Source organism: Pipra filicauda, unplaced genomic scaffold (assembly GCF_003945595.2).
Source record: "Pipra filicauda isolate LSUMZ 115617 unplaced genomic scaffold, ASM394559v2 scaffold5_size6683894_pilon, whole genome shotgun sequence".
Classification (NCBI taxonomy): Eukaryota; Metazoa; Chordata; class Aves; order Passeriformes; family Pipridae; genus Pipra; species Pipra filicauda.
Genome location: NW_024104754.1, coordinates 4,956,252 through 4,982,733, shown reverse-complemented (window position 1 = coordinate 4,982,733; position 26,482 = coordinate 4,956,252). Strand labels below are relative to the sequence as shown.

Below are 26,482 nucleotides of genomic sequence, written 5' to 3'. Positions count from 1 at the left end.
GACTAGAAAATAGAGCTTACGTGGGTAGAAAACATTGCTTTGACACCTCGAGGAACAGTCCTCCAGCTTCATGCTTAAAAAGAGTATCTGCATTTCTACTCACAGAATAGAGATGAGTTGAAAGCACCTAAAATTCCAAGATTTAACAAAATCCAGCCCCTGGAATTGAAACTATACAAATAGTTTCAATTTCTACAAATTGCAAAAATAAATATTATGTACTTAACTGACAAAGTGAACCAGCGAAATCATTTTCCAAAGGTAGATTTTGCATCTATAGCTACTTTCAAATCAAAACTGGGCAATTGCTTTTTTTCCCTTCAAAGGCATATGGGCTAGTTTGAACAGTATTGGAAAGGGCTGGCATTTTCAAAAACCCTAGTTAGATGGTCATAGCAATACTTTTTGGCCTTATAATGTACAACTATGAATTTAAGAGATTGTAATAATTACAAAACTTAAATAAAAAGTGAGTCCATTGACCATGTTTCCATGAAGCTTTGCTTGTGTTTATGGAAATCTGAATTTTAATTGTGCCTGGACTTGTTTGTTCTCAACAGGTCTCATATACACTGTATGAAGGATTGAATGAAGGGAATCAAAGACTGTAGTAGGTTATTACTGATATTGCAGGCATTATTATTGCAAATATCAGCAGAAAGGCTTATTATCAAGGAATTGACTTACTAAGTCTTTCTCTTGAGTGCATTTATGTCTCTTATGTTATAGCTTTGGCCTCAGGCAGCATATGATCCTATCGACAGCAAACATATGCGCAGTGCATAGAGTTCAAATATTTAAAGGGACATCATCAACTTGAGGATGCTTGAGTGAAAAATCTTATACTTGGTATTATTTAAATTTAAAAGTATTGGAATGGAAAGGGTAGATATATACACCTCAATTTTTAACTTCAGTTTTTGTACGCTGTAATGTTTGAATAGTTTATTTAATTTTGGTGATGGAAAGCATTCCTTCCAGTGCATCATTTAGCAACAGCAAAGCCTAAGAGAAATGGACAAACCCAGCAAAGGTGGAGAGAGACAGGGCGAGACTGCTGTGCCTGCATAAGGCCCATTGACATAGCAGGGCACAAACGGAACTGTGCTCCTCTGCCCACATTCAGAGCTGAAGAGGTCCAACTCAGAAGTTGACAAGTGTCCCTTTAAGTAGTGCACGTAGTACTAGTGGTATAGCTCATTAGTTGTTTCTTTATAATCCTTAAATTGTGTTTTGTATGCGTGTTAATATTTCAAAGGTTTTAAAATCAATAAAAAGTTTAATAGTAATTGATGAGTAAACTCCACTGGTTTTGTAATAAAGTTTTCTAAAAATATCTCAATTTCAAAGGAATTCAATTTAAAACTAATCTGGCAGCCTTTCTTACTGAATGCTTGCTAACTGAAATAAAAGTAAAGATGCAGCTGCAGTGTCACATACACTATCCTTTTAAGGTGGAAAGCACAGTGTTTCATGGGGTGTGTAATTGCAGTGAGAAGCTTTGTTGTATAAGAACTGCACTCCTCTATTTTAGCAACAGTTCTCCATCAGTTTTATAACTTGTGTAAGGACTCCAACATGCTCTCTATTCTCTTGTCTGGTCCAGCTGTTTCTACTCTTCACTTCCACTCTACCACATGATAAAGCTGTTATTACATGCTGTCCCAAGGTGACTGTATTGTAATGCCTACTTCTGCTGATCTTAAAGCAATTTTCCTCATTCTGGCAGCACTCTTTATGGAATTCAAGCATCTTAGTTATTCTAGTTGCTCTTTATAAAAAGCATGTGACTTGTTTCATGGCTCGCTTCATTTAACACAGTGAACTAAATAAAATAGTCCTAATCAATTAAAGAGAGAGAATCAATGTGGTTTTGCATGAATGTAGTAAAAGTTTATTTGCACTGATGTTTTTATATGCCAGGTGCCAAGTTGTGGTTACATGAAGCATGCTTTCTCTGAGTGTTTTAATTTTAAGTAAATGACAATATTAACTTCTTTAGTTAATATATAACCTTCAATAGAGGCACCTAGTGGTATATCTGAAATAATTTTTTTTTAAACTGTGTTTGGAAATATTAATAATGCAAAACTGTTACTGAATAGTACAGTGTTATGAAAATAGACTGTTTTGGATAGGTTTGCTTCTTACTCACTATTTGGTAAATTCATGTATTAAAAAGTCAAGAAAAACATTTAAATTCATTAGCTGAAATTTCCAAGCTCTAGAGTTTGTATTAAGCATGTAGTTCCTTAGTTTTGCTCCAAACAAAGTAGTCTGATTTGTCAAGGTCACTATATAGAGTCAGGAACGATAAAGGGAACTCAAAACCACTGAAAAAATGGGCATTTATTTATGTGTCTAGCTTTAGCCTAGCAACTTCAAAAACACTGACCAAGTTTCTGAAGATAGTTTTAGGACAACGGTGAAGTAAACGTTGCATCTCAGTACATATTTCTACTGCTCTGTTTGGTCAGATTAAGAAGAGTACATTATATGTAAAGCACTTCAACCAAAATAAATAATAATAATTAAAACAAGCTCCTCTCCTTCCTATCCTTAAGGTTCCGATTTTCTTAGTCTTTAATAAAAAATATTCACGGCAATTTATAAAGCAATCAAGACTGATTAAAATTTAGTTTTTGTGTTGTACTTGATGTTTTTTCATTTTAACCCTTCTTTCTTGAAGTCATAATTTTTCAAGTTTCAATTGCTGTTAGTGTAAAGATGAAAATACTTTATGACATTTGTACTAGATCAAACAGAAAGTAAAATGGATTATTTAATCTTGTCACAGCATGGTACATCTTTCTAACTACAAGCAATAAAGTCTAAGGAACAGTACATGAAAATCGAGTAGCATCTTTCTGAATTGGATGTGTTTACATTTGTATAGTGCTTTAAATCTTTAAGCACCAAGGAAGAAAAGAATTACATTAGGAGTGACAGAGCTTTATGTAATCTCAAAGCTTCTTTTACCAAGTTGCTGAAAACATGCAACTTTCATTAAAATCCTATTATTTGAATATATAAGAACTTACATCCAGGAAAACTGTTAGGATAAATCTATTAAAATTTTTTAGGTGGAATATAATGGTGCCTACTATTGAAAGTGTCACTTTTCTGCCTTGTCATCCATTGTATTATATACAAGTACAGAAAAAAGTGAGCCTGATTTGTTCTCCTTTGTAGAGCCAGGCCGAGGCCCACTACAAAGGAAGTAAACATGCCAAGAAGGTCAAAGCACTAGAGGCAACGAAAAATAAACCCAAAGTTGGTTCTTCCAAGGACAGCGCAAAGGCTAGCCCAAGCTGCTCCACCACGCCAGTCACAGCCAACATCTCTGACAAATCAGGTCAATGAAAACTTTTTGTTCTATACATTCTTTACTTTCTCCTTTTTTTGTGTTTGTATGAGAGAATTTGGTTGCATGATAGTGATCCGTGACTTGTCTTTTCTGAAATATATACTGTGCTTTCTTGTACAGAATTCGTTTTGATATTATCAAAGTGCTTTTCATATCTGTGAAACATCTGGTGCCCCTGAATACTAAAGTCTATTTTTAAAAAAACTGTCAAATTTACTCTTTTAAAGTATGGATGTTGTTCATATGACAATAGTAATTGATGGATTGGGTGGAGGGTTAAGTCTGAGATGTATATATTTAGCTAAAACTCAAGACACTTTTGTAAGAATTTTTTCTTTTCTGAAGAGGATAATATTGCTTGAATAGGGAAACACACCTACAGAAATATGAAGCCTTGTGGCTTGGGTATTTTCTGGCTTTCACAGCTCATTAGTGCTTCAACATCACTTCTTTTTTCTTACCCCTCCTCTCTTCCCCCTCCATATTAGTAAACTGAGGAAGATCAGCATCACTAATAGTGGAATTGCTTGAGTCTCTGCTCTGTCAGTGTTGTGTTATTGAATGAAACAGGAGAATTTCATGAACTCGCTGACAATCTGAAATACTGTTACGTATTGTCCAGGAGAGGGCACCTAATGTGGGTTACCCAACTGTCAGTTCAATAGACTGCTGCTGAAAGATTTGCTTCTGCCTCGGTAGCCATTTAGTATCCTCTTCACTAGAGCTGATCTTGACTCAGGTGCCATGAGGTGAATGACACATTTTTTGACATGCACACACACACAGAAAACCTCACAAACCAACTCAAAAAAAGTATCGGTGATTATTTGTCATCCTGCATCACAACTATCTTTAGGTCCTTAGCAATGACAACGGGTCCCAAATTTTGCCTTGATTTACCTACCAAATCACATTTTAGGTTTGAGAGAGATAACATAAATCCAAGGAGCATCTTCAGGTGAACAAGCCATGCTACTATTAAACAGTAACAAGCTACCATTGATCTAAATTTTGCCTTGATTTACCTACCAAATCACATTTTAGGTTTGAGAGAGATAACATAAATCCAAGGAGCATCTTCAGGTGAACAAGCCATGCTACTATTAAACAGTAACAAGCTACCATTGATCTAAATATAAGGTGGACTGTTAAATGGAAAAAGATTTAAAATATTTCATAAGTGTCTTACTCTCTGAAAAAATATCTTTGGTTAAAATAGCTTACTGCTCCAGGTATACATGGTGAGAACTCAGTCAACTGCTTAAGATATCAGTTAAAACTTTAAAGGATTTAACATGTTGAGTGTGTCTGTGATAACGTAGTTGTTTAATGCTGTCCCTCTCCTATGCCAAAGGTTGAGGTCCAAATAACAAAAATTTCATCATCTTTTTACAAACTCCATCATCTGTCTGGAGCTGTCTCTTGTTTCCTTTGCCTAACTGCGAGTTCTGAATTGAATTAATTTTTTTCTTATCTGTACAATGTATCTAAAATCTACATTCAGTTTTTGATTAATATAACCAATCAGAAGGGGAACCTTCTCTTGATTTTTTAATTGCCCTGCTTTGACAGTGTATTGTTTTATATACTGTTTTATACTATTAATTGCTCTCTACTAATTAGACAGATTACCATCTGTGTCTGTTGGATTTTACCACTTCAAGTGTTTCTACACTAAAAATTAATCACAGTGGCAGTTTAGTTAAACACTTTCTTCCCATTAGGAGAACAGTGGGATTCTCTGTAGAGAGGAGGCTCCTCAGAGCCTGTTACTGCTGTACAGGAGATTACAGATGGGATTTTTGGGAGGAGAAAAACTTGAACCTGGAACAGCAAATTCTCTGTATATGTAGGGAAAGTTGGTCACAGAGGTGGGGAATGGCTTGAAGACTGGAGGTTTTACCAGGCTGTGGACTTGAAACAAACCATAATTTTGTTCAACTGCACTTTCCCTTACAGAGGCTATTGTTCATCTATTCTTTAAGATATGTTTAGCTGCTTAACACAATGCTTATTGCAACAAGAGCAATCATCATGTTTCTTCTGGGACTTGGTGGGATTTTGGGGTTTTTTGCCTTGGAGCAAATTAACTGATGCAATTTTTTTCTGAATATTTTAATACAGCTTTCATTCTCTTAGAAACGGATTATTACAATGTATTAACTGTTCAGGAATATTTTCATTTTCCTTAAAAGATATTTAATACTGAGAGTTTCAGTTCATGTGTGTATTTGTAGTCTTGTTTTTTTTATCCTGATTTCCAGAGGAAATGAGACTTACAATCACATCATCTATCCTTGTCTTTGTTTTCTATGGCTCTGTCTTCACAACTTTGACTATATTGCCTAGTGTCAAAAGAAGAAAAAAAAAGACATTAGGAGATTTTAATGAAGGTCCTATAAGTTTGATGAAAATTGGCACATAAGTAAAAGAGAAGCCCTAACTTATGGTCCATCCTGAACGATGCTGCAGTTTTGCTTGGCCTGCTGGCTGGCCAGGGACTCTGCCTTCAAGGCAGAGGATTTAAAAGTGTGTGAATGTGGTGTTAAGTCTGAAAAAATTGCATTAGAAGTGCATAAGATAAATGAAATTAAGGAAGAGAATTTAATTCCACCACTTGTGGAGCTGTTGTTTAGCCACTGTACTCTGGAGATTTTCTGAGACATGTTCATCAAGCAGTAAATAATTTCTACTGTCCTTTTCTTGTGTATGGAAGAGTAGAAAGAGAAACTAAACAGAGAAGACAGTTTTAAGTTCTTGTGTTCTTTTCTATCTGCTGTACTTCCATGTGTATTAGTGCAGAATGGGTAGGAAATATTATAGTAAACTGATAAAACTACAATTACTATTCTCTTATTTAAATCTGCTAATAAAGAACACAAAAAGCATGACTTTGATGTGCTCCATTTTGAGTGAGGTAACGAATGATTTGGAGCTCTCCAGACATAACAGTTCTTATATATTGAAATAAAATGTTAAGTTTGGTACAGAGCCATATGAGTTCTATGGGTCAGACATAGCATGAGATCCAAAACAATTACTGGTCAGAAGTCACCACCATAGAACTTACAGAAAAAATAGTTGTTAGCTCAGCTTGTGTGAGGAATCCATCAAAGGCAAAACCCAGATTCATCCAGTTCTTATCTTTCAAAATTTTTGATGCAGTGGTCTCTCTACAGCTGTTCTTTTCAGCTTGAGAAATGTGGCTGCTGGTAGAGCTATGAGAGTTATATTAATTTTTAAGGTCTTTGGGGATGTTTCCAGAAGAACGTAGTTTCCTGCAGACAAAAATTACCTCAGCCCAATGGAAAGGGGTGACGGTGGGACTTGATCTGAGCATGACAATGCCCACATTGTGAGAGAGTGATCTTCCCTGATAATGTTAATAATACAGTATGACTTGGAAATGGCATTTGTAAATTTGCCATCGGGAAATATGTAATGATAAAGCATTGTACAGGAGTGGTACAGGTGGCTGCAACCTCAGGTCAGTGGATATTGATGGGTTGAATTGCACAAGTTTGCATTCTAACGTGGTTAGGCTACTATGTGATCTTGTTTTCCAAGTTCACAACTCTTTGCTATTTAGAAAATACTTGTTTATTGGTAATTGTAAATACCACCATCCTATCCTGTTCACTCTGCAGACAGGAAGAAAATGCCACAGATTATGTGAAAAGGTTGTTGTTATCCCACTTCTTGTTGGGTCATCTCTGCTTGTCCTGATGGGTATTTGCAGATTAGAGGTGGCCATAGGGGACCCTTACATGATATGTCTCCCACACAGTTTCTCAAACCACACAGGAAAAGTCTGGTGATGCCTATAAAGCAATTTCATATGCTAGAAAATCATTACTGTGACACTGCAAGCCTTTTTTGTAGCTGCTTTGAGATGTGGTTAATGAACAGCTGTGTTAAGAGCACTGGGAGCAACTCTTTCCTGTGGGTCTGTGGTCAGTTGATCCTGGATGATGGTGCATTCTGGATCCTGGTGGGCTGGATGCCAAGTGCCCCCCAAAGCCACTCTGTCACTCCCCTCCTCAGCTGGGCAGGGGAGAGAATATATAACCTCATGGTTCATGGGTTGAGCTCTGTCAAACATAAGGGAAGTTTCTAGCAGCTTCTCGCAGAAGCCACCCCTGTAGCCCTCCCACTACCAAAGCTTAGCCACACAAACTCAGTACAGTGGCAAAGATTCCCTTCCCTCACTGTGGAAGCCCAGAATTTTCTGGATGGCTACACAGAAGTATATGTATATATATGGCATTGCTTTAGAAAAGGGCAGGGCTAATAACCAGTACATAGCGTAGTTTAGAATATTTAAAGTGTGGTTTAAATATAGCTCTAAAAATGCAATAGAAGATGGTGTCTGTGATCCCAGGTTAGCATAGTCTAGGTGCTTGCAGTGATGCGTCCTTTAGGAATGCATATAATAATAAATGGATTTAAGTATCACTGTTTACTTATCAAGCAAAGAGGAATTCTTTGATCATACTTCCAAATCAAAATAAATAGTTCAAAATGAAGCAGACAGATGATGTGGTATCACCTTTTTTGCATTTTGCTTTGATATGAAAATCAGGAAGTAACTCTAACTTTTAAACTACTCAAGAGTCAAAACCATATTTCAGATTATAAAAGGGGGTTTTTTTTCTGTCTTTGATCTATTCACTGAATACTCTATCTGCCCTGTGCCTGTTTGTGAAATGATAGGTATGGGCATTTCAAGTTCAGTCCTTGTTCAAATAAGAGCAGAAGGCTCTGCTTCTTGGGACTTAGTAGGTACAGATAGACCCTTTGGATGCTCTATGAAACCCCCTTTTTGTTCAGCTGGTACAGGAACAGGCAACATTACCCTCCTAACTAGGCCAAATACTAGAACCTGTTTCAAATCCTGACCCTTCAAGGCAGCTGCAACAAGCAGCGCACAGGGTCATGGTGATGATATTTCGTATATGGGCAGTCCTATCTTCACCTGCTCTGTGTGGCAAGGATGGCAGGAAAGGGATGGGACTGGAAAGTTTTTTGCCAGCTTCTTGATCCTAAGCAGGTCCTGTAAGAGTTATTCCAATCTTTACAGCTGCATAACTAAAGCTAACACTGTCATGCTGGAATGTGGTACAGTATCTGACACTGAGTGAGCTAGCTCATGGTTTGAAAATAACCTAGAGATATTGATGGACCTAATAAATGCCACTTGATGTCATGTAACATATGGTAATTAGTTGGCCTATTAGACAGGACTGGCAATTCCAAGCTTTAGCAGACTTAGAAAAGTTGATCTTGAGGTCTTGTCTGTGGGTTTTAGTTCATCAAGGGCTTTCTGTGGATGTTTTGACAGCAAAACTGAGTGGATTTTCCTTTTATTCCTAAAGGAGCATGCAACATGTTGAATCACATTTGCTGGGAAAGTGTATGATGGGTTGGATTTCTCCAGCATCCCAATTGCCAATGCTGTTTATTCATCAACTACCAATGATGTGTAATGTCCCAGGGAAGGGCTCAGTTTGTATTTCACAAGTCCACTGTGAAATACAGGACACTCCCTTAGTCATCTTGCTTTCATTGCTTATTTTAGAAAGCTTTCTGCCAATGCTTAAGTTCTAAACTTTTCCATATGCATCTCTCTAGTTGGTATCATCCTAAGAATGATACCAATCTCTTAACAAAATCCCTTTTCACCTTAACATTTGTTTTCATTTGTCACCTTGTTTTCTACTCATTTTAAAGGAATGGCTTGTTTACATAGTTCTAATAAACTGGTTTTTTAGATAATCCTTCAGAAGGAGCTAAGAGCCAGAAACACAGAGGTTCCACAGCTAACCTGTTGTCTTACCTGTTCTGGGAAATTCTAGGTTATTTGTCATACAGATACCATTATAAGAACCTCAAAGTTTAGGGGGTTTCTAAGGCAATTATTCTTCAATTTTTTCATTCTATATAATGTACCAAAGTCCTCCAGACCTCAAAATATGTTGTGACAAAGGTGTCAATTTTGAGGGTGGGGCAGGGATAGGGAGAGGCTCTAGGAGAGGAACACCACGAGGTGTTTGGCTTGCTATACCCAGTGTCAACATGCCCTCTTTAGAGGTTCTGTCTTATGCCCTTGAAAGGTGCTTGTGCTTATGGCTAGCCTTCATCAAAAGCTACTGATGAGCCTCATCAGTTCTTCACATTTTTGCTTACATAAAGAATTCTGCTGAAGTTATACTCTATAAAATAACCATGCATCTGTGTTTATGTGTATTCAGATAGTGCCTGCTAAGCACAGGCATATTTCTGTTAGATAAAGGTATTAGTTTACGGTCAACTAAGTAGTAAATTCAATCTGAGTCAGCTACCACAGAGAGTCATTTCAAGGGCATTTTTCATTACATGCTCTGAGGATCGTAAGTTTTGTTCCCTTTTCATTCAGTGTTTCACAGCCATATGAAGACCACTCTGTATTGCTGTCTGTTGAAACTCTGCCCCCAAAATAGAGGTGAAGTCGCAGTATAGGGTTTGCCGTTTGACCACAGTGCCTTTATAGTTGATAATATAAAATATGATTAATAAATGCTCATAAATTCACCACAGATACACTGTTCCAAGTACCATATGTGTATTTACATCTGTGGCACATGTAATGTCTGTATTTGATTTAATAGTAAGTAACTTCTGGGCATTTTCTGGTAGGTAATTTCAGCAGCTGTTTCAGGAAGTTGCTGTTTGGTTTATACTCTTAGGATGAAAGGCTAGCCAGAAGGATCTTTTAAGACTTTCTTCCCTTTCAGTCTTACTGTTGATACTTTTCAAAAGTGGATATTCAAGATTCATCTTTCCATGTGTGTCTTACAACCTGAATGGAAGAGCAGTCATATTGCACATTTTGGTGCTGATAAACTCCAGGAGCTCCTGGAAATCTTTGGTCTGTCTATACTACATTGATGAGCTATTGCAATTCCTGTTCAAATTGGAAAAGGTCAATCTTTTCTCTCTTAGTGGTTATATCAATCAGAAATGCATGCAAGCAGGATTTTGTTTTGAAGGAATGGTAAACTTTTCTTTTCCTGCTGTAAAGTAAACATAAACTTTGGATCAAAATACATTGTATGATGAAATAAGACTCTTTTGGATGCCGGTGCATTCATGTGTCCTGTATCATTAAAACTATATACCTCTATTACTCTTATGTATTCAAGTTTTTAGAACTTGAGTCTCATAGCATTTTTTTGTTAGCATCCATAGAATTATACAAAGTTTTGGGTTTTTGGGAGGAGAGGTAAAGATACATTTCTTATAGTATAACAATTATTTATACAAACATTAGGCTACTCATTATTTCCTTATTACTTGTTTTCAAGGAGAGTGAAAATATTTTGATGTTTGTTAGACAAGTTATATTTGAAATGCAATTTATTTGTCAAATCTTGAGGACATGACTGAATACTCACAGTCCTCAGGCAAACCTTCTACAGAAGTTGGGGAGAATGAACAATTATAGATGTCATTTAACCAAAATGAAGATGAGTGTTTCATAGCTGACTTCAGTGGCAGTTCTGCTTGGGCAAGTACTGAGTAAGTAGTTCAGAGACCCATAAATTTTGTATTGAGTTCCAACACACTCTAGCATCTGTGGGTAGAGTTTTAAGTTTTTTGGTTTGTACAAACAGCAAGTGAAATGTGTTTCTAGTAGTGTATTTCAGATTCATAAATGGATGAGCCAATGTTGAGAAGATGAACCAAGACTATATAGAAGTGAAGGATGTCTGGGCAGAATACAGTATGTTTGTTGAAAGTTATTTTTCTAAGCATTCCTACATTATTAAAAAGTTTAAAAGACAGTGCAATAGTATAGAAAGTTTGCATTCCAGGACCTCTAAAAAAAATATAGCAGAGTCTGGAATGCGAGTATAAAATATTTTCAAAATAATAGATGTCTGGTGTCAGAAAGAGATAAGTGTATAACTAGCAAAAATAATTTACTCTTACCCAGAGGAGAGTCACATTTCGTAATAGCAGATCTTATATTGTATTTCAAGCTTGGCCCACGCTGTATTATAATTTTCCAACTTGCAGATTTTTCCATTTCAGCCAAAACAGACTGGCATAGCTCAGAAAAGATGAAAGTAAATTTACCTAGCTATACAGCAACGGGACCCAGGAAGACTAAGCTTTTGGGTGGTCTCACATTATGGATATTCTTTAAATTAACATTCACACTTGCTAGCTGTGTTTTAGATCCACCTTGTTTCCAGCACCATAGTGCTCCTGATCTTGATGAGTTTTATGAACAAACTTCTAGTGAGAGTTTTCTCAACCTATCAATGTGTCACTGAGAAAGTAGATGTTGGTACTATACACTAGGAAATTGCTCTGAATTGGTGTTTGTAGACAAGTTGATTTTCTCTGGAAGTAACATGCTGCATTCACCATAGTTATCTGTTCACCCTATTAAGTCTAAAAACTGGGGTGGGAGAAGGGGAAGGAGGGGACAGAGAAGCTGGGACTTGTAATAATCTCTTTTCAGATGAGGAAAAGACAAGTCTGACATAACCTGGATTCTGTAAAAAATGGTTGAAGACAAGCAGGTGACATGGAGACGCTACACAAATTGCCTTAAGTGAGTGTTGGAAGTTAGTTTGTTTTCTGCAGACGTACTACATACACTCCTGCATTTTGGCTAACAGTGCAAAATCAACCCTTCTTATTCCTCTTGCTTTTGCAGAGAGAAATTGCATTATGTTGAAATATTAAATAAGAGGCTTTTTGAAATGTGAATGCCCTTTGTCGATACATAACAATTTTTGCATAGTTATTTTGCTATATGCTTTTTATGTGCATGCCAAAATACCTTTTTTTGTTGTTGTTTTTTGTCCGCCCTGGTGAGTGCATACAGATTTTTCTTGATCTTAGTCTGTAAAACAGATCTAAAACACCAACCAGCCAACCTAAACCAATCCCCTAAGAATCTCAAACTGTGCAAGGAATTGATTAAAAATCATAGGCAATACAGCATGATCATCTCAGACACTCTGGTAATTGGAGCAGCAGGCATTCTCAGTTTGGGAAGGTGTACAAATAGGTACAGAAATAGATTTTGCAGGGCAAGGTTTCACACTTACACACTATGTGTACTTCTGAATATTTTCTAGTTCTCATCAATACACTTTCATAAAAATTAAAACCATTCAAAATTGCAAACCTTTGTAACATTACATCTTTAATCTGATCAGTTACAAACATTTTTGTACTCTGAAAAAAAGCACAACTTCCTTTGTAAGAGTCTTTGGTACACCAGATCAGAAATAAAGTACCTAAAAAATTGTCAACATCACTGCTGTACCGTAGCCATACAAGCAATACTTCTGAAGTGAAAAAAGATAGCTTTGGCTCAGCCTGTTGGAGAGAAGTGATGCAGTTAATCAAATAATCAGTCTAGCTACCAAGTTCACCTATTATTGCACAGCCATCCAGACATTTCCTGATGTAGCTTCAGTATCTTGAGAAAATATGTTGTAGCTTACTTCAGGGCACATTTGTGTTTGAGATGAAAAGCTTTATATTTATAGTTTCTATTTGTTTCTCATCTTTGTATATAGAGAGAATATTAGTTCTTTTTAGAATGTGACAAACAGATTTATTTCATTATGCAAAACTTAGCTGTTTTTCACACAGCCTGAAGTGCAAGAAAAAAGATTTTACAAAAAGTAAAGGTTACCAAAGGGTTAATAGATGCACTGTGCTGTCTGATTTGAATGTAGGTTTGCAGTGGAATTTTTCTAGAACAGAGCCCTACGGGTTTTTCAGCCTCATTTCTCAGTAGACTGCACAACTGGTGAGAAAGTAGGTATTTTGTCTGACAGCCATTAGTGTCTCATTATTCAGCAAGTGTGGAGATAAAACAAAAAAGATTTTAAAATACCTTATCAAACTTAGCTAACTCTGTCTTAATGAGTGTCAAGAAATAACCTAATGCTCTTTGTTATTTGTTTTATTGGGGTTTTTTTTAGTGATGCTGAGATGCAGGCCAGAGTACTTAAAATGCTGTAAAGGTTGTGACCATTAATGACTTAATTGCTCTCCTGCTATTGTCTTTATGGCATATATTACTCATAGTGTTCATCTTCTTCATAAGAAGTAATTGTGTGTGTGTGCTTTATTCCTCTATAGTAGTGTGAACCAGATTAAGATAAGACTTTCTGTGAAGCACATTTTGAAACTTGCTTTTCTTTCTGGAGCTATTGTCTGATTTTCTATTCAGTAGCTTTTCTGCTAATAGATTGAAGGATGCCCTTCTTGTCATCTTATTAATTCACTCATTGATCATCTTGTCCCTCCATATCTTATTTCAGGGCAAAGAGATGTAGAGCAGCTATTGTTTCCAGTATAATGACTTGAGGATGTTCTCTGTTCCCCGACCTGTGTCCCAGGGTAGATCCTAAGGTTTGGTTAGGCAGTACTACAAGTACAGTGTGACTAAATAAGTTTTCCCCACCTTGATTTTATTTTGGTTTGGTTTCTTAATGTCTCCGTTACTTACATTCAACCAGGTTTGTGACCTCTTTGACTGTGATCTCTTTACTTTTAATGTTTTTGTTTTGAATGCTGCAAATTTTGTTATAATATTTCTATGGTACAGGTAAAGCTACTGATTTTTTCCCTCCAAATTTATGTCCTTCACTTTCAAAGCTCTCTATACCTTTGTATGTCTTTTGTAATATATTTCAAACTGCTGTCTTGCACCTACCACCCATCAACCATTAAAAACAGCTTCCAAAACAGCTTCCCGCTTTTCCTGGGCCTATTTGTGAAGAGTTCTCTGCAATTAGCTGCCAAACTTCCTTCTGTTATTCTCAACTCTGAAAATTTCTCTTTCACTGTGATGGACTGAAAAACAGAAAAAAACTTGTGAGAACTTTGACTGCCACACCAGTGCCCGTGTTAGTTGTTCTGTCTCTGTGATTTCATACCTGTCTGTCTGCAGCTGTCGTCTCTGCTCTTAAACTGAACATCACTTGGTCTGGGGGCCACCTTCTTGTTTTGTGTGCAGAAAGCTTAGAACAGAGAGGTCAAACACTACATTTGAGTAATATCAAGTAACTCGCCTCTCTTCAGCATTGTCATAAAGAAGTGTAGGAAAAAGAATGTAGTGGGAAATGTGTCACTTTTTAGATTTGTGTCAGATGAACCAAGTATTTAACATGTTAAATTTAAACTGAGAATTTTATTTTTCAATAGACACACTTTTACTTTGTGTTTATTGACGCCAGTTTAGCTACAGTGATAAGCTTTTCAGCAAAATTTCTTGGATTGTCTACCACTGTAATTAATGCAACTGATTTTACCTTTCCCACACAGTCGATCAGGGAAAGAGCATGTAATACAATCGACTGGCAATCTCATTGATTTCCTTGTCCCATTCTGTGACCACTGTGGGCTTCAAAGGTTTTTTAATGCAGCCCAATATTCACAAGCATAGTTGGAACTGTTGAAATTATAGGGAGAACCTGAAAATCTGTTTTACTCACAGCTTTACCAGTTTTCGAGATATGTTTGTTTTATTCTCTAAAATCAACACTTCAAACTAATAGTAGGTCCCTGTAGCACAATTTATGTGAATTATTGTCCATTATGCTCTCTTCTAACTTGGCAATGTGTTCTGTTGTGTGAGCAGGTAAAAGAAATATAAAACCAGATTTCTATATCTAGGATGGCAAATGACCAAATCTCTCAAAAGAGCCTCAGTGTAGGGTTATAGAGCAGCCATGGCCACTTTGCAGTGTCTGTGCTGCCCTTTTGCTGTACTTTGTGTACGGCTGCCATTCAGTGCCTGAAGCTGGGGCATGCAGAAAAGGACCTGGCACAAGGAAAGGTGGGAAGCTGAAGCCTGGCGGTGGGTGGTGATAAGCATGGCATGGTCTCTTCCTGGTGGGGAGCCTCCTCCATCGCAATCAGGGCTGTGCTGGGCAGCTGTTCTCTATCCCAGGATCCTTTACTGTCTGCATGCTCAGCTTTCAGCACAAGTCGTGGGCAATGGTCCCAGTTTCTGGTGGAGAAGAGAAGCAGGCAGGTGCAAAGCTATACTTTTCATCACATGCAGATACACACACAATATTTTCAGTAATTGAAATATTATTTCTTCTGTTACTGTTACAGTAAGAGCAAGTTTATTTATTTATTATATACTGGCAGAAAATTTACATGACAGTTTTGTAAGGGTTATTAGGACCATAGCCGAAATTCGTATCTAAAAGATTTTAGAATACGTATTGGAAAGGGTTCTTGCAAGTGTATCAGGTATCATGTGTACCTTGGATAATCTTTTAATTCCAGCTGCTATTTGAATAAGCTGTTGTGGAACAGAAGTTTATTGCAAAGTTGTTTTGTATATCATCAGTGATAACTGTGCAGATAGGCGTGTTGTGGGGTGTTAGTAGCAATGGATATTATTGATAAAGAAAAACTTGTTCCATTGACATTCTAGATTTATTAATGAGATTTAGAATTCTCATTGTTTTTATTTTTATCAAGAATGTAAATTCTGAGTTAAGGATTTGAATTTTAAGTAACTTTTTTGTTGAAATAGCATGTATGATATCGTCAGGAAGTCCAAATTAGAACTTCTTCCTAACAGGCACCAAATCTTCACTCTCACTCCAAAAGGTCTATTTCCTGGCTATAGAAATCAATGCCTATAGGCACAATTTAGTATGGTATGAGATAATTGTAAAATATCTATTTATAACATGTAAATATATATATGTTATAAAATTGTAAACACTTCACACAAATCACAAAGTAAAATAAGTACAGTCTCTTAAAGGTGCCTTATAAACCAAACTGCTTAATGGAATGGTTAGTAAGATTAAAAAATATCTATTTACTTTCTTCATGGCTTGCATTGATCACTGAACTGTGAGCTGGGGCAGAGTGCTCATATTCATTTTTTTTGCCAGGAAAGAAAATAATTGAATAGAGGAGACGGAGGTTGTTTGTCATTGGGAAGAAGTTTTACAGTAACATTTTTGCCCCTTTTTGGGCTAGGAAGTAAAACCCCTTCACTTAGCTGGACTAGGACTTCAACATTAATAGGTAGGTCCTATGATTGTGCCATAGCAGCTATAGTGAGAGTCGTGTGACCTGCAAAGGTTGGTAAGTCAGTCCAGCTGGTCTTCTATTGTGAGGTAGAACTTGTAGATTTGAACCTGTCAGGTGTTATCATGCAGTGTCCTGACCTTGGTACATATGGTCAAAGTGACTGGTCAGATTGAATTTTAACATGGAGCTGACACAAGCATGAGTCAAACAAGCAGAAATACATGAAATAAACTTCAAAGCAGAATTAAAACAATGTAATGGGTGACAAAAGCATGATATTACTGAGCCCAAAGCAATACTTAATTAGCTTGCTTTAGTTTTTTTCCCTGGGCTCTACTTCAAAATAAATTCAGGCTTCAGTAAGAACCTGCGTCATCAATTTACTTTTCTGGAATCTTGAAGAAAAGGAAGACTTAATTTAAAGACAAGAATTTAACACAGATGAAGTATGGCTTTTTTAAATGGAAAAGGAACGTAGTCAGATACAGTGCAACAGTACAAATTAGATTTTAAATTAACCTCTTGCACATGAGTTTTGATGTGAGCATTTCAACCTGACCTGATGCAGATTGAATCACAGCTACTGCTTTCAGGGAAGAGGCTTCTATTGCCATGGTCTAATGCTTCCAGCTGTGCTCATGCAGCAGAAGCTGCTGTGTCAGTGGTCTGGGGCAGGATGGACTCACTTCTGCACTCATTTGGGCTCTTGCTCTGTTGGTCTCAGCCCAGGTGGAGATCAGAGCAAGTTTGAGCCTATTCTCAATAATACTTGCCTTCAGAAATAGCAAGAGGACTATAATCCTACAGCTGTATTTCACCATCCACATGTATTTTATAAGGTGATTATCGTTTGGAAATATGGCATGCAGCCATTAACAGTTACATTTTTTGATTTCTGAGTGCAGATATTATTTGTTAGCTCTGTGCTACAAGTAGAAAAAAAAAAGAATAATCTTCTTTGTGGTTTGTATATACATGCAATTTGCATTTCCTGTGCTTTGCATGATTGAATACTTAGCATTTCTGTCTCACACATAAAACTTTAAGTAATGGTGTTTTGAATTCTGTGGATTGAAAACAATAAGCTGTTATCAAAAGCCCATTTGGAGAAGTGCAATTTTCTGATTTTAGAAGCCAGGAAAACCCAGTTCTGGCCCCACTGCAGTGACAAATATGCACTTAGCTCTGTGTACTTTCTGTGGGAGTTAAACTGTATAATAACCTTACAATTATGATCTTTGAAGATGTTCTGCATTAAACATTTAGAATGGTGGAAGGAAACATTAATTCATAGAGGGGCGTATGTCTCTCCTTATACATCCCCATCGATGAAGAGCTTATTTGCTTCAGGAAGCTTTCCAAATGATGGAGTTATTATGTGAACTGAGGTTCTTTCCAAAAGCTGCAATACTGGTGGAATTGAGCCCAGCTGGATGCTGGTAACTTATCTCTAGTTTTCTGGAAGTTTCTTGTTAGTTTGTTACACATTGTATACTCTAGAATTGCTTCGTATTATAAATAGTGAAAACACTGTAAATCTAGGGAATATAAACCCCTACATACTACATCAGCTGGTGGCCAGCTAGGTGAGAAGTGAAATCTGTAATTTTTCAATCAGCTGTTAAATTCAACATTGGAAAACCATCAGTCTGTGATGGTAATTGGTGACCTGCATAAAATGGATCTTCTTCTGTGTCTTGGGATCTCACTCTGCAGACACTCGATGGCAAAACAAAGAAATAAAAATCTGCTCCCTCTTGTTGTGGTCAGCGAGAACAGTGCAGGCAGGGGCTGCAGGCAGGAGTGTGAGCGTGTGCTCGCAGCACGGGGGTGTCTCTCAGGCCAGGGGTCTGCCTTGCGCCCATCATCCGCTGTTCCTGCTGCCCCCTGCCACCTCCTCTCTCACTCACTGCAGGAGATGACTTCTACCTCTAGGAGATGTTTCAAAAGCACTGAGTTTTTATGCTTACATTAAAAAAAATATATGGGAAACAGCATAAAAATCCAAACCCAAACTAGAAGTGTAGTCAGTAGTGTACCATACAGCTTGCAGTTCTGCAGGTGTATTTTTCTTTTAAGGCCTGAAATGCAAAATACTGAGGAACGTTCCTTTATTCCACTCAGGTTTGCATATGTCCTGGTGTTGTGCCTTTTGCAGTCTGGCATAATATTGCATACAACAACAACAAGAAGTCTATTTTTTCTGTAATGTGAATTCACAAATGGCAACTGTTCAGTGTGTTTCATTTGTAGATATTAGCACCTCTGAGAATTTTCCATATTGAAAACTCTTTAATTTAAAATGCTAGCAAATGCTATTTGTTAAAACTGTATTTTATGAAGACTCATGGCTCACATAAAGTGTTCTAGATTTTTGCAGATGTGACTTATTACTATAGAGACTTTAAAATTGAATAGCCTATGAAGTACAATTTAACATCAGTTTCTTTTGTCATACTTTATCCATCAAAATACCTTCAGAATCTGGTTTTAACATTAATTTGGTCCTAATTGTAGTCTTTGTACTTGACCATTTTCAGTGCTTAGTTCTGTTCATATTGTGTAATTTCAAAGTATTTTTATTGCTATTTTAAAAAATAATTGTTGTTTTATTAGAATTTTTTTTCTCCTCATTTATAACAATCTAAAATTGATGTACTACAATGCTCTTCTGGGAAATACGCCAACAACTGTGGGTTTTAGTTTCAGAATGGCTGTTCATAGATCATACATGCTCTCAAGTGTTTGTTTGAGTGGGTACAATCCTGTTTTCAGAATTCTTGGTAGCAACATTGGCCTGATACACAGAATCATGTTAAAACAGAGTCTTGTAACTGTAAACATAAAGTGCAAGTATCCATGTTTAAAAATAAATGCTCAAAATAGAACCTAGTTTTTAAAGACAGTTTAACTCTATTTAAAACTATGCCAGGGGTTTCAAATGGGATATAAGTAGTTTTTAAGAGGTTGCTCTTATATAGATGATGTACTTGCTTAGATAATAAAATTTGATTCCTGTTGTTCAGAGCGACAACTCAATCATTTCTCATGTCCATTTTGGCAGGGTTGCTCATACCATCACCACTGCACTGTCCCCCTCTCATCCCGTGTTTTTTATAGGTGGAGCTTGTTTTACTGCTGGCAACTAATACGGCTTGTGGTCACAAGGCCTGCAGTTGAATAGCTTAAAATGCAATGAGCTCTTGTGGGCAGCACTTGTAGGGAGCATTTGAATACTGGCTCTGGCACAAAGTTCCTCTTTAGGCCCTGTTGGGACATTTAATATCTTGCTTTGTGATTGCCATCTGCACAGATGATTGACTCATGCTTGTGAAGTGATACGGGAATGCATTGAAGGCACATGAAGCCATCTGATCTACAGATATATGGGGAATTGTTCTTGGAAAAACTTAAAAATATTAGCAGCCATGTTCATGTGTGTCGTGTAGTTACCATAATCAATTCCTGTAACTGAATGAGGGATATCATGTCAAAATGGTGCTGGAGCCTTTCAGTGTCCACCCAGTGACTTTGAGAAACTTGACCCCTTCAAAAGGCAAATATATTGTTCTTGAGAAATATTTTTGTAATACCCAGTGCAAAGCCTTGCATGTTTTTCTGAGTGCTATCCAGTCCCTAAGCCTGTCTGCCTTTGGGCTTTCTTGGGCTTCTTTCAACTGGCAATACCTGCAGCATGACAGCAACAGCAGTGGCATGAATTTTTTGAAGTCATTAGTATTCACTGGTAACATTAAAAACAGGAAAATCACCCCTTTTGTCAGATTACACAAAGGGGCTGCTCTCTTTTATAAAATGAAATGAATTAGGCCCCTGTTGTGTTAGGTTCACTAAATCCACAGGACTATTACTGTATGATTTTTTTGTTTGTGGCATATTATTACATATGTATTTTGCTTCTTTTAGAAGATAAAGGGAAAGCAAAACCCAATAGTGCAAGTCAGCAGTCCAATACAGAAGCGGGTCCTTTTCTTCCCAAATCTGGAGTGGCAGCAGTGGCACCTTTAGCACCTGCCTCATCCACCAAGAGCACGAATGGAGCTGCTAACACAGTTACTGAGTCAGAAGAGGAAAAAGCCAAAAAACTACTTTACTGTTCATTATGCAAAGTGGCTGTGAATTCTCTTTCACAGCTAGAAGCCCACAATACAGGTGAGTATCTGTATGGTACAAGTCAGTTTTGTGTTAAAATTTTTAAAATTCAGTGTAATAAGCTGGTAGCCACACTTTGCTGAAGAATCTTTTAGTTAAAACTTACAATGTCACGTTACAAAACCAGTTTCGTTAATGACAATTTCATGTGTGGTGTTTGATATTCTATTAAAGCACTCTGTAATATTTTTGACTGTCTTTCATGTACTCTATATGTTTTTAGTTGACAAAATCTTGACAGTTCATGTTACCTAATCAGATGCCATCACACCTCCCCAGTGAGGATCACAGTATGATCATAGTGGTTTCTGTAACACTAAGGTTTCTAAAATGTCTGTTCTCCCTCTCTTTCATATTTCGTCTCACTATCACTGGTATCTGTTATTTTGCTGGCACAACTTATAGTAATTATTGTTATTTCATATTTTTGGTAATTTCAGGATGGGCTCATTAGATTTCCTAGATGTCCTAAAACCTTCTGATGATTGTTAGATATGCTCCCTTTAATAGGCCACAAGCAGCAATCCCTAATGTGCTCTGTCTGCTGTGTGTGTTGGTGTGCTGGTGATGTAAAGCTTGTTAACAAACCATTGAAGCTGGCTTTACAGCTGTAATCCGTTCTTGAAATGGACAAAGCAGCCATTTCTTCTTCCAAATCAGAGGATATTTATTGAATTATTACTCTTCCTAGGCATGTTTTGAGCGATTGCTGTGGTTCCTGTCCCGCTCTAGGCTAATACTCTGTTTTGTGATTCACTGGCTATATGGATTGTGGCAGAAGAATAAGCAGCAAACACTTTGGCCATACAGTCACACACTGCCCCCAAACAGCAAGGCAGTGGTCCAGTATGTCTGTTGTTCGCTTTTTGCACAAACCCTTCTGGCTTGCCTTTAAATCATGGAAGTGGGAATTACTCTGAACAAAGAGTAATAATTAGTCCCAATCTGTCGTGACTTTAACCATTCTGTCTTGAAGATAAATGTATTGCAAAGTCCCAAGGCTGATGGACATATTTTTATGCTGCTGATCGTGAGCTCACCTGCATCTCCTTGCCCATTAGGCTCCAAGCACAAGACCATGGTCGAGGCTCGGAACGGTGCTGGTCCCATCAAGTCTTACCCTAGGCCTGGATCCCGACTGAAGGTGCAGAATGGCAGCAAAGGGTCAGGACTGCAGAACAAGACGTTTCATTGTGAAATCTGTGATGTCCATGTTAATTCAGAAATTCAACTTAAACAGGTAGTTTGCATGTATCTGGAGCTACTTTGTTGGCTTTAGCTGTATTGCAATATTGTAGGTGGGATGTAGGGCTACATGAAGATGTTTTGGTGAATACCAAGTGAACTTACTGTTTCTTATCTGTCATCCCATAACTATTTCTAAATAGTTCATCATAGGTCAAGTTCAGCTAATTGTCTCAGCTGGGAAAAATGGGCTTGACAGTCGTAAAACAGAGGTATCAGTATCAATGAATAACATAGGAGATCTCATTTAAAAGTTTGCTGTGGTTCAAGAGAGATTTGAACTTTAGTCTCCCACATATAAGAAATTCTGTGTTGAGATTCCCTGAATTCCTCCTTCAGTGCTGTTTCAGTCTGCTGGAATACTTTTTAATGCTGTATGAGAGGGAAAATGTGACTCAGATCTATTTGTTTGGGACAGTCAACAGGAGGGTAATACTACAGATACGTTTGAATTGTGTAGAACAATGTTATCATTAACAGTGTAGCTGTATGAACATGCAGCTCTTCTCTGAGTCAATTAGCCCTGCGTTCAGTGCTGTGCTCATGCAGACATAGTGTTGCTGGTACCCAAATGGGAATCTCTAACTGGATGGTGCTGTGCTGTGTGGATGTGTCCTCTCATTCCTTGTTATTTTAGTTAGTTCTAAGATAACATTAAATTCCATGGTGTAGACATATCCCTGGGTAATGGTTCTTCCTTCAGCTAATATTGAATTATTTATGCAACTGAACAGCATGAGCAAGATGGAAATTTACCTCCTACTTCTGAATATCCCTATGACCTAGTGCTTACAGCTCTGCCTGATTTGAAGCTCCTCAAGTGGAAAAAGGAGATACTAACAAAAATACCGATAATTTGCAGAGTCTGTCTTGGATCACAAAATACACTGTATTTGATTAGTTTCTGATTCTCTATTTGATGTGCTTCAAATTGTTATGTTTAATTTAGCAAAACTTATTTTTGCTCTCTCTAAAGAACCTACTTTATCTTACAAACAGGGACTTAGGCATATCCTGCTGATAAATCAATTTCAAACTCAAAACCAAGAAATGTTTAAACAGCTAATTAAATGTGAGGATATTTATTTCAGCACATTTCCAGCCGAAGGCATAAGGACAGAGTTGCGGGAAAGCCTATGAAACCTAAATATAGTCCTTACAACAAACTGCAGCGCAACCCAAGTATTTTAGCAGTAAGTATTTTTATTTCTCCTCACTGTCTGTGCGAATTTGTGACCTTGGGGACTCCCACCGCACAGAGACAGGAATATGACAGACCTGACGCTTCTGCAGCCTCTCTTCCCCCGCAGGCTGAGTCTGCACGGGGATCAGATTTGAAGATAGTTATGTATTCTGTCTGCCCAGTCAAAGGTATGCAGACAGCACTGTGAGTGTTATTTACTGCTAGGAAGAAGGGAATAATCAGCGGAATGGGGAATGAACCATGTCCCCTGTGGAAAGGTATCAGCTCTGCTGGGCTAGTGCACTTCTTGAAAGCAGCAATGGATATACTCTGTCTTTCTGCACACCTGAGATAACTCTCAGTTATGATGGATGCAGTCAGGGAAAAGGATATAGGATGTTAAGATATAAAAATACTAAGGTTCATTCTCTTCATACAGCAAAACAGAGTGCTGTGTGGATATATTAGTTGGTGCAAAAGAGTCATCAGGTGTTTAGGAAAATTGATTGCCTATCTGTATGTTCAGGCTGCCTGTCACTGGCTATCAAAACACCTGTCCTGTCTCTGTGCCCCTAGCCAATCCCTTTCACACCCGCCTGCATTTCCAGGAATCCCAGAAGCTGGCTCTGCCGGTCAGCTGCAACCAGGGTTCAGGCTGGCTTTAGCACAGCACAGTTTGTATGTTTATTTGCTCATAAATAAAGCCTGTACTTTATTCATTAGAGAAAAGTGCTTGCCACCTATGGCACAAAAACAATCGGGAAGAGAGAGATGAGATGTATGTGTGCATGAGGAAGCATATGAAAAGCTTTTAAAAGCTGAAATATTAATATGTCTTTGTAATTGTGTAGAGGCAAATGCAAATACTGCAGGCTTTCTCTAAGTCTCTGCGTTCAATAGGTTCTGCACACGCTAATCTTCACTTGTGTAATACATAATTTTATAATCTATTGCATAAGAAGAGACCACCAGTTATAAGGGAAGGACATGAGTATCTTTTCCCCCACAAACGTGTGATTATGGTGCAAACCATTTTCAGTGAGACCACAGTGTATATATTTCTGGTTATCTGTTTCACCACAAGCACCAGGAATGATTGTAGGTCATAAACTGAGTAATAATTATTTCAGGAAAAATTCTTTATGGTATTGATCTTAAAAAATATTTCTACTTTGAATAGAGCAGGTCTGCAGTGTCAGGTCAGAAGCTGACTGGACTAATCCAGCTTCCCATCTTGACCAGTCTACTTTTCTATAATTCATTTTTGCAAGTGGAAAATTTGACTTTTGATATTGAAGTCTCAATCATGTTTTTTTTTAATATTTCATGCACAGTTATAATTTATATAAAGTTGTTCACTTGCAAATTATGCTTCCTTCTAAACATCAGTGTGACTGTCTCTAGACTCACGAGATTTATGTGTCTTTAAATATAGGATTTGGTTGCTTTAATTGCCTTAGGAGTAAGAGGACAATGTAGGTAACATTTCTAAGCAGCTGACATGAGGCATCTGTGAAAAGCCACAGCATGCTCTGTCAGAGTTCACTTTTTCCCTCATGTAAAAGTAGGCATGGGGAGAACTGTATTTACATTGCTTTTTTTGTGTGTGTTTTATTCCAGGCAAAACTTGCATTCCAGAAGGACATGATTAAGCCGCTGGCACCTGCTTTCCTCTCATCTCCTCTTGCTGCAGCTGCAGCTGTTTCATCAGCTCTGTCCCTTCCTCCCCGGCCCTCTGCATCCCTGTTCCAGGCACCAGCAATACCACCAGCTCTCCTGAGGCCAGCCCATGGGCCCATCCGGGCGACGCCTGCCTCCATACTTTTTGCACCGTACTAATTTATTGATGTAAAAAAGAGATAACTATGGCCAGTACAAAGGGTAAAAGGAAAGCAGCAAAGGGGTCGAGATTTTAAAATGTGTTTCGCTTTTGCAATGCCATCCAGAAGGACACCTCATCCAACCACATCATAAAATCCATCATTGATGGCAGTGCATTTTGGAGTCTAGACAACTTTCTCAGTCTCTCTCTGTCTCTATTTTTTTAATCAAAATAGTGCGATTTGCTTAAAAATTAAATTGCTCATAACATTTATACCATTAAAGATTCATGCATCTATTCATTTTTTTCTTTTCTTTTCTTTTTTTTTTTTTAATTTATATGATGCACCTTGGAATCAAGGAACATAAAATATTTTCCTGACAGACTTGAAAACTAGGGTCTTCCTCACTCACACCTATGTAAATACTTCTCTGAAAACCAATTGGTTACAATCCAATATGGAAAAAAGTAGATGAACCAAATGCTAGGTCATGGATAACATCTCAATAAAGAATTGCATCCATTTTTTTCCATGTGTTCTTGTTGACAGGGATTGTGTGCTGTCCTAGGCCCCAGTACTGGTGTATTTGTGTAGTATTAAAGATGTATCACATGTCTGATTTTCACATTTTTAGTTTCTGTGCAAATGTTTGAAAGCAATGCAGCGCTGAAGCTTTTAATTATTTCTTTTGTGTCACACTTGATTTAGAGAAATCAAAAATAGAAAGCCATATAACATAGAGTTAAGATTACTACTTGTTTGCTACTTTCATTTAACTTATTTTTGTTGTTTCCTCACTGGTGTTGCTAAGCAATGTTTAAAGAGAAAAAAAAAGCTTTTCAACTGCACATTGCCACAGCTCACATGCATTGTTCAAGAAGACAATGGATCCATGTATTTGTACGTAAATATCCTTTTTTCCTCATTTCTAACTAGTTTCCTCTGTAACGATGCTGCATAACATTGTGGCTTCCTAATGCAATAATGTACAGAACATAAAATATTTATAATTAATCATATTCTCTGTTTACTGAATATGTTGCAGTAATGCCCCACCTATCTTCTTACCTCCCCAACCCTTTTATAAAGGTGAATAAATACACAGTACTCAGACTGAAGTCATTATGTGATAATGGGGACAACAGGTGGAAGAAAGAAAAATAAGAAGAGAATTAACTTTTAGAGCATCTTTATCAGCAATCCATAATAGTAAAATGTCTGTGTATTTTTTTAAATGTACCTTTTCAATAAAATAATAAGAAAACTGTACATGCTTATTGTGTTTTTTAATTGGTACAGAAAAAAAAGTCTGAAACAAATTTAGCTAAAGGAGTCTTCAGGAGCAGACAAAGCATTGGAGTTGCAATAAAATATAATTACAGAACCTGTTTTTGCTTCCCATGTGTTTTAATGTCTTTTCCTTACTACAGCCTGTAATAAAATTTATTGGGGCTTTTTTGCAGCAAGACTGTAAATATTCACCACATCAGAGATTTGGAGGAAGAAGCAGCAGAGACAGGTGAGTGATTATGGTTTTATTATTGCACCACTGAAATGCTACACCATGGTTATGCTGTCACTAGTGGAGCTTAAGGATTAACTTTAAAACCATCC

The 26,482-nt window shown here is 37.3% G+C and overlaps 1 protein-coding gene across 5 annotated transcripts in view; it reads left to right on the top strand.

The window, feature by feature from the left end:
• Positions 1–26,137, top strand: part of ZNF385B (zinc finger protein 385B) — a 164,271-nt gene extending 138,134 nt beyond the window's left edge. For all 5 annotated transcript variants that reach the window (XM_039388017.1, XM_027731492.2, XM_027731491.2 and 2 more), the window contains 5 exons: positions 3,193–3,355; positions 20,372–20,617; positions 21,679–21,857; positions 22,954–23,055; positions 24,666–26,137. In XM_039388017.1, the coding sequence (XP_039243951.1) occupies positions 3,193–3,355; positions 20,372–20,617; positions 21,679–21,857; positions 22,954–23,055; positions 24,666–24,884 (909 nt within the window). In that variant the 3' untranslated portion in view covers positions 24,885–26,137. The remainder of the gene's footprint in view (positions 1–3,192; positions 3,356–20,371; positions 20,618–21,678; positions 21,858–22,953; positions 23,056–24,665) is intronic.
• Positions 26,138–26,482: the final 345 nt, after the last annotated feature.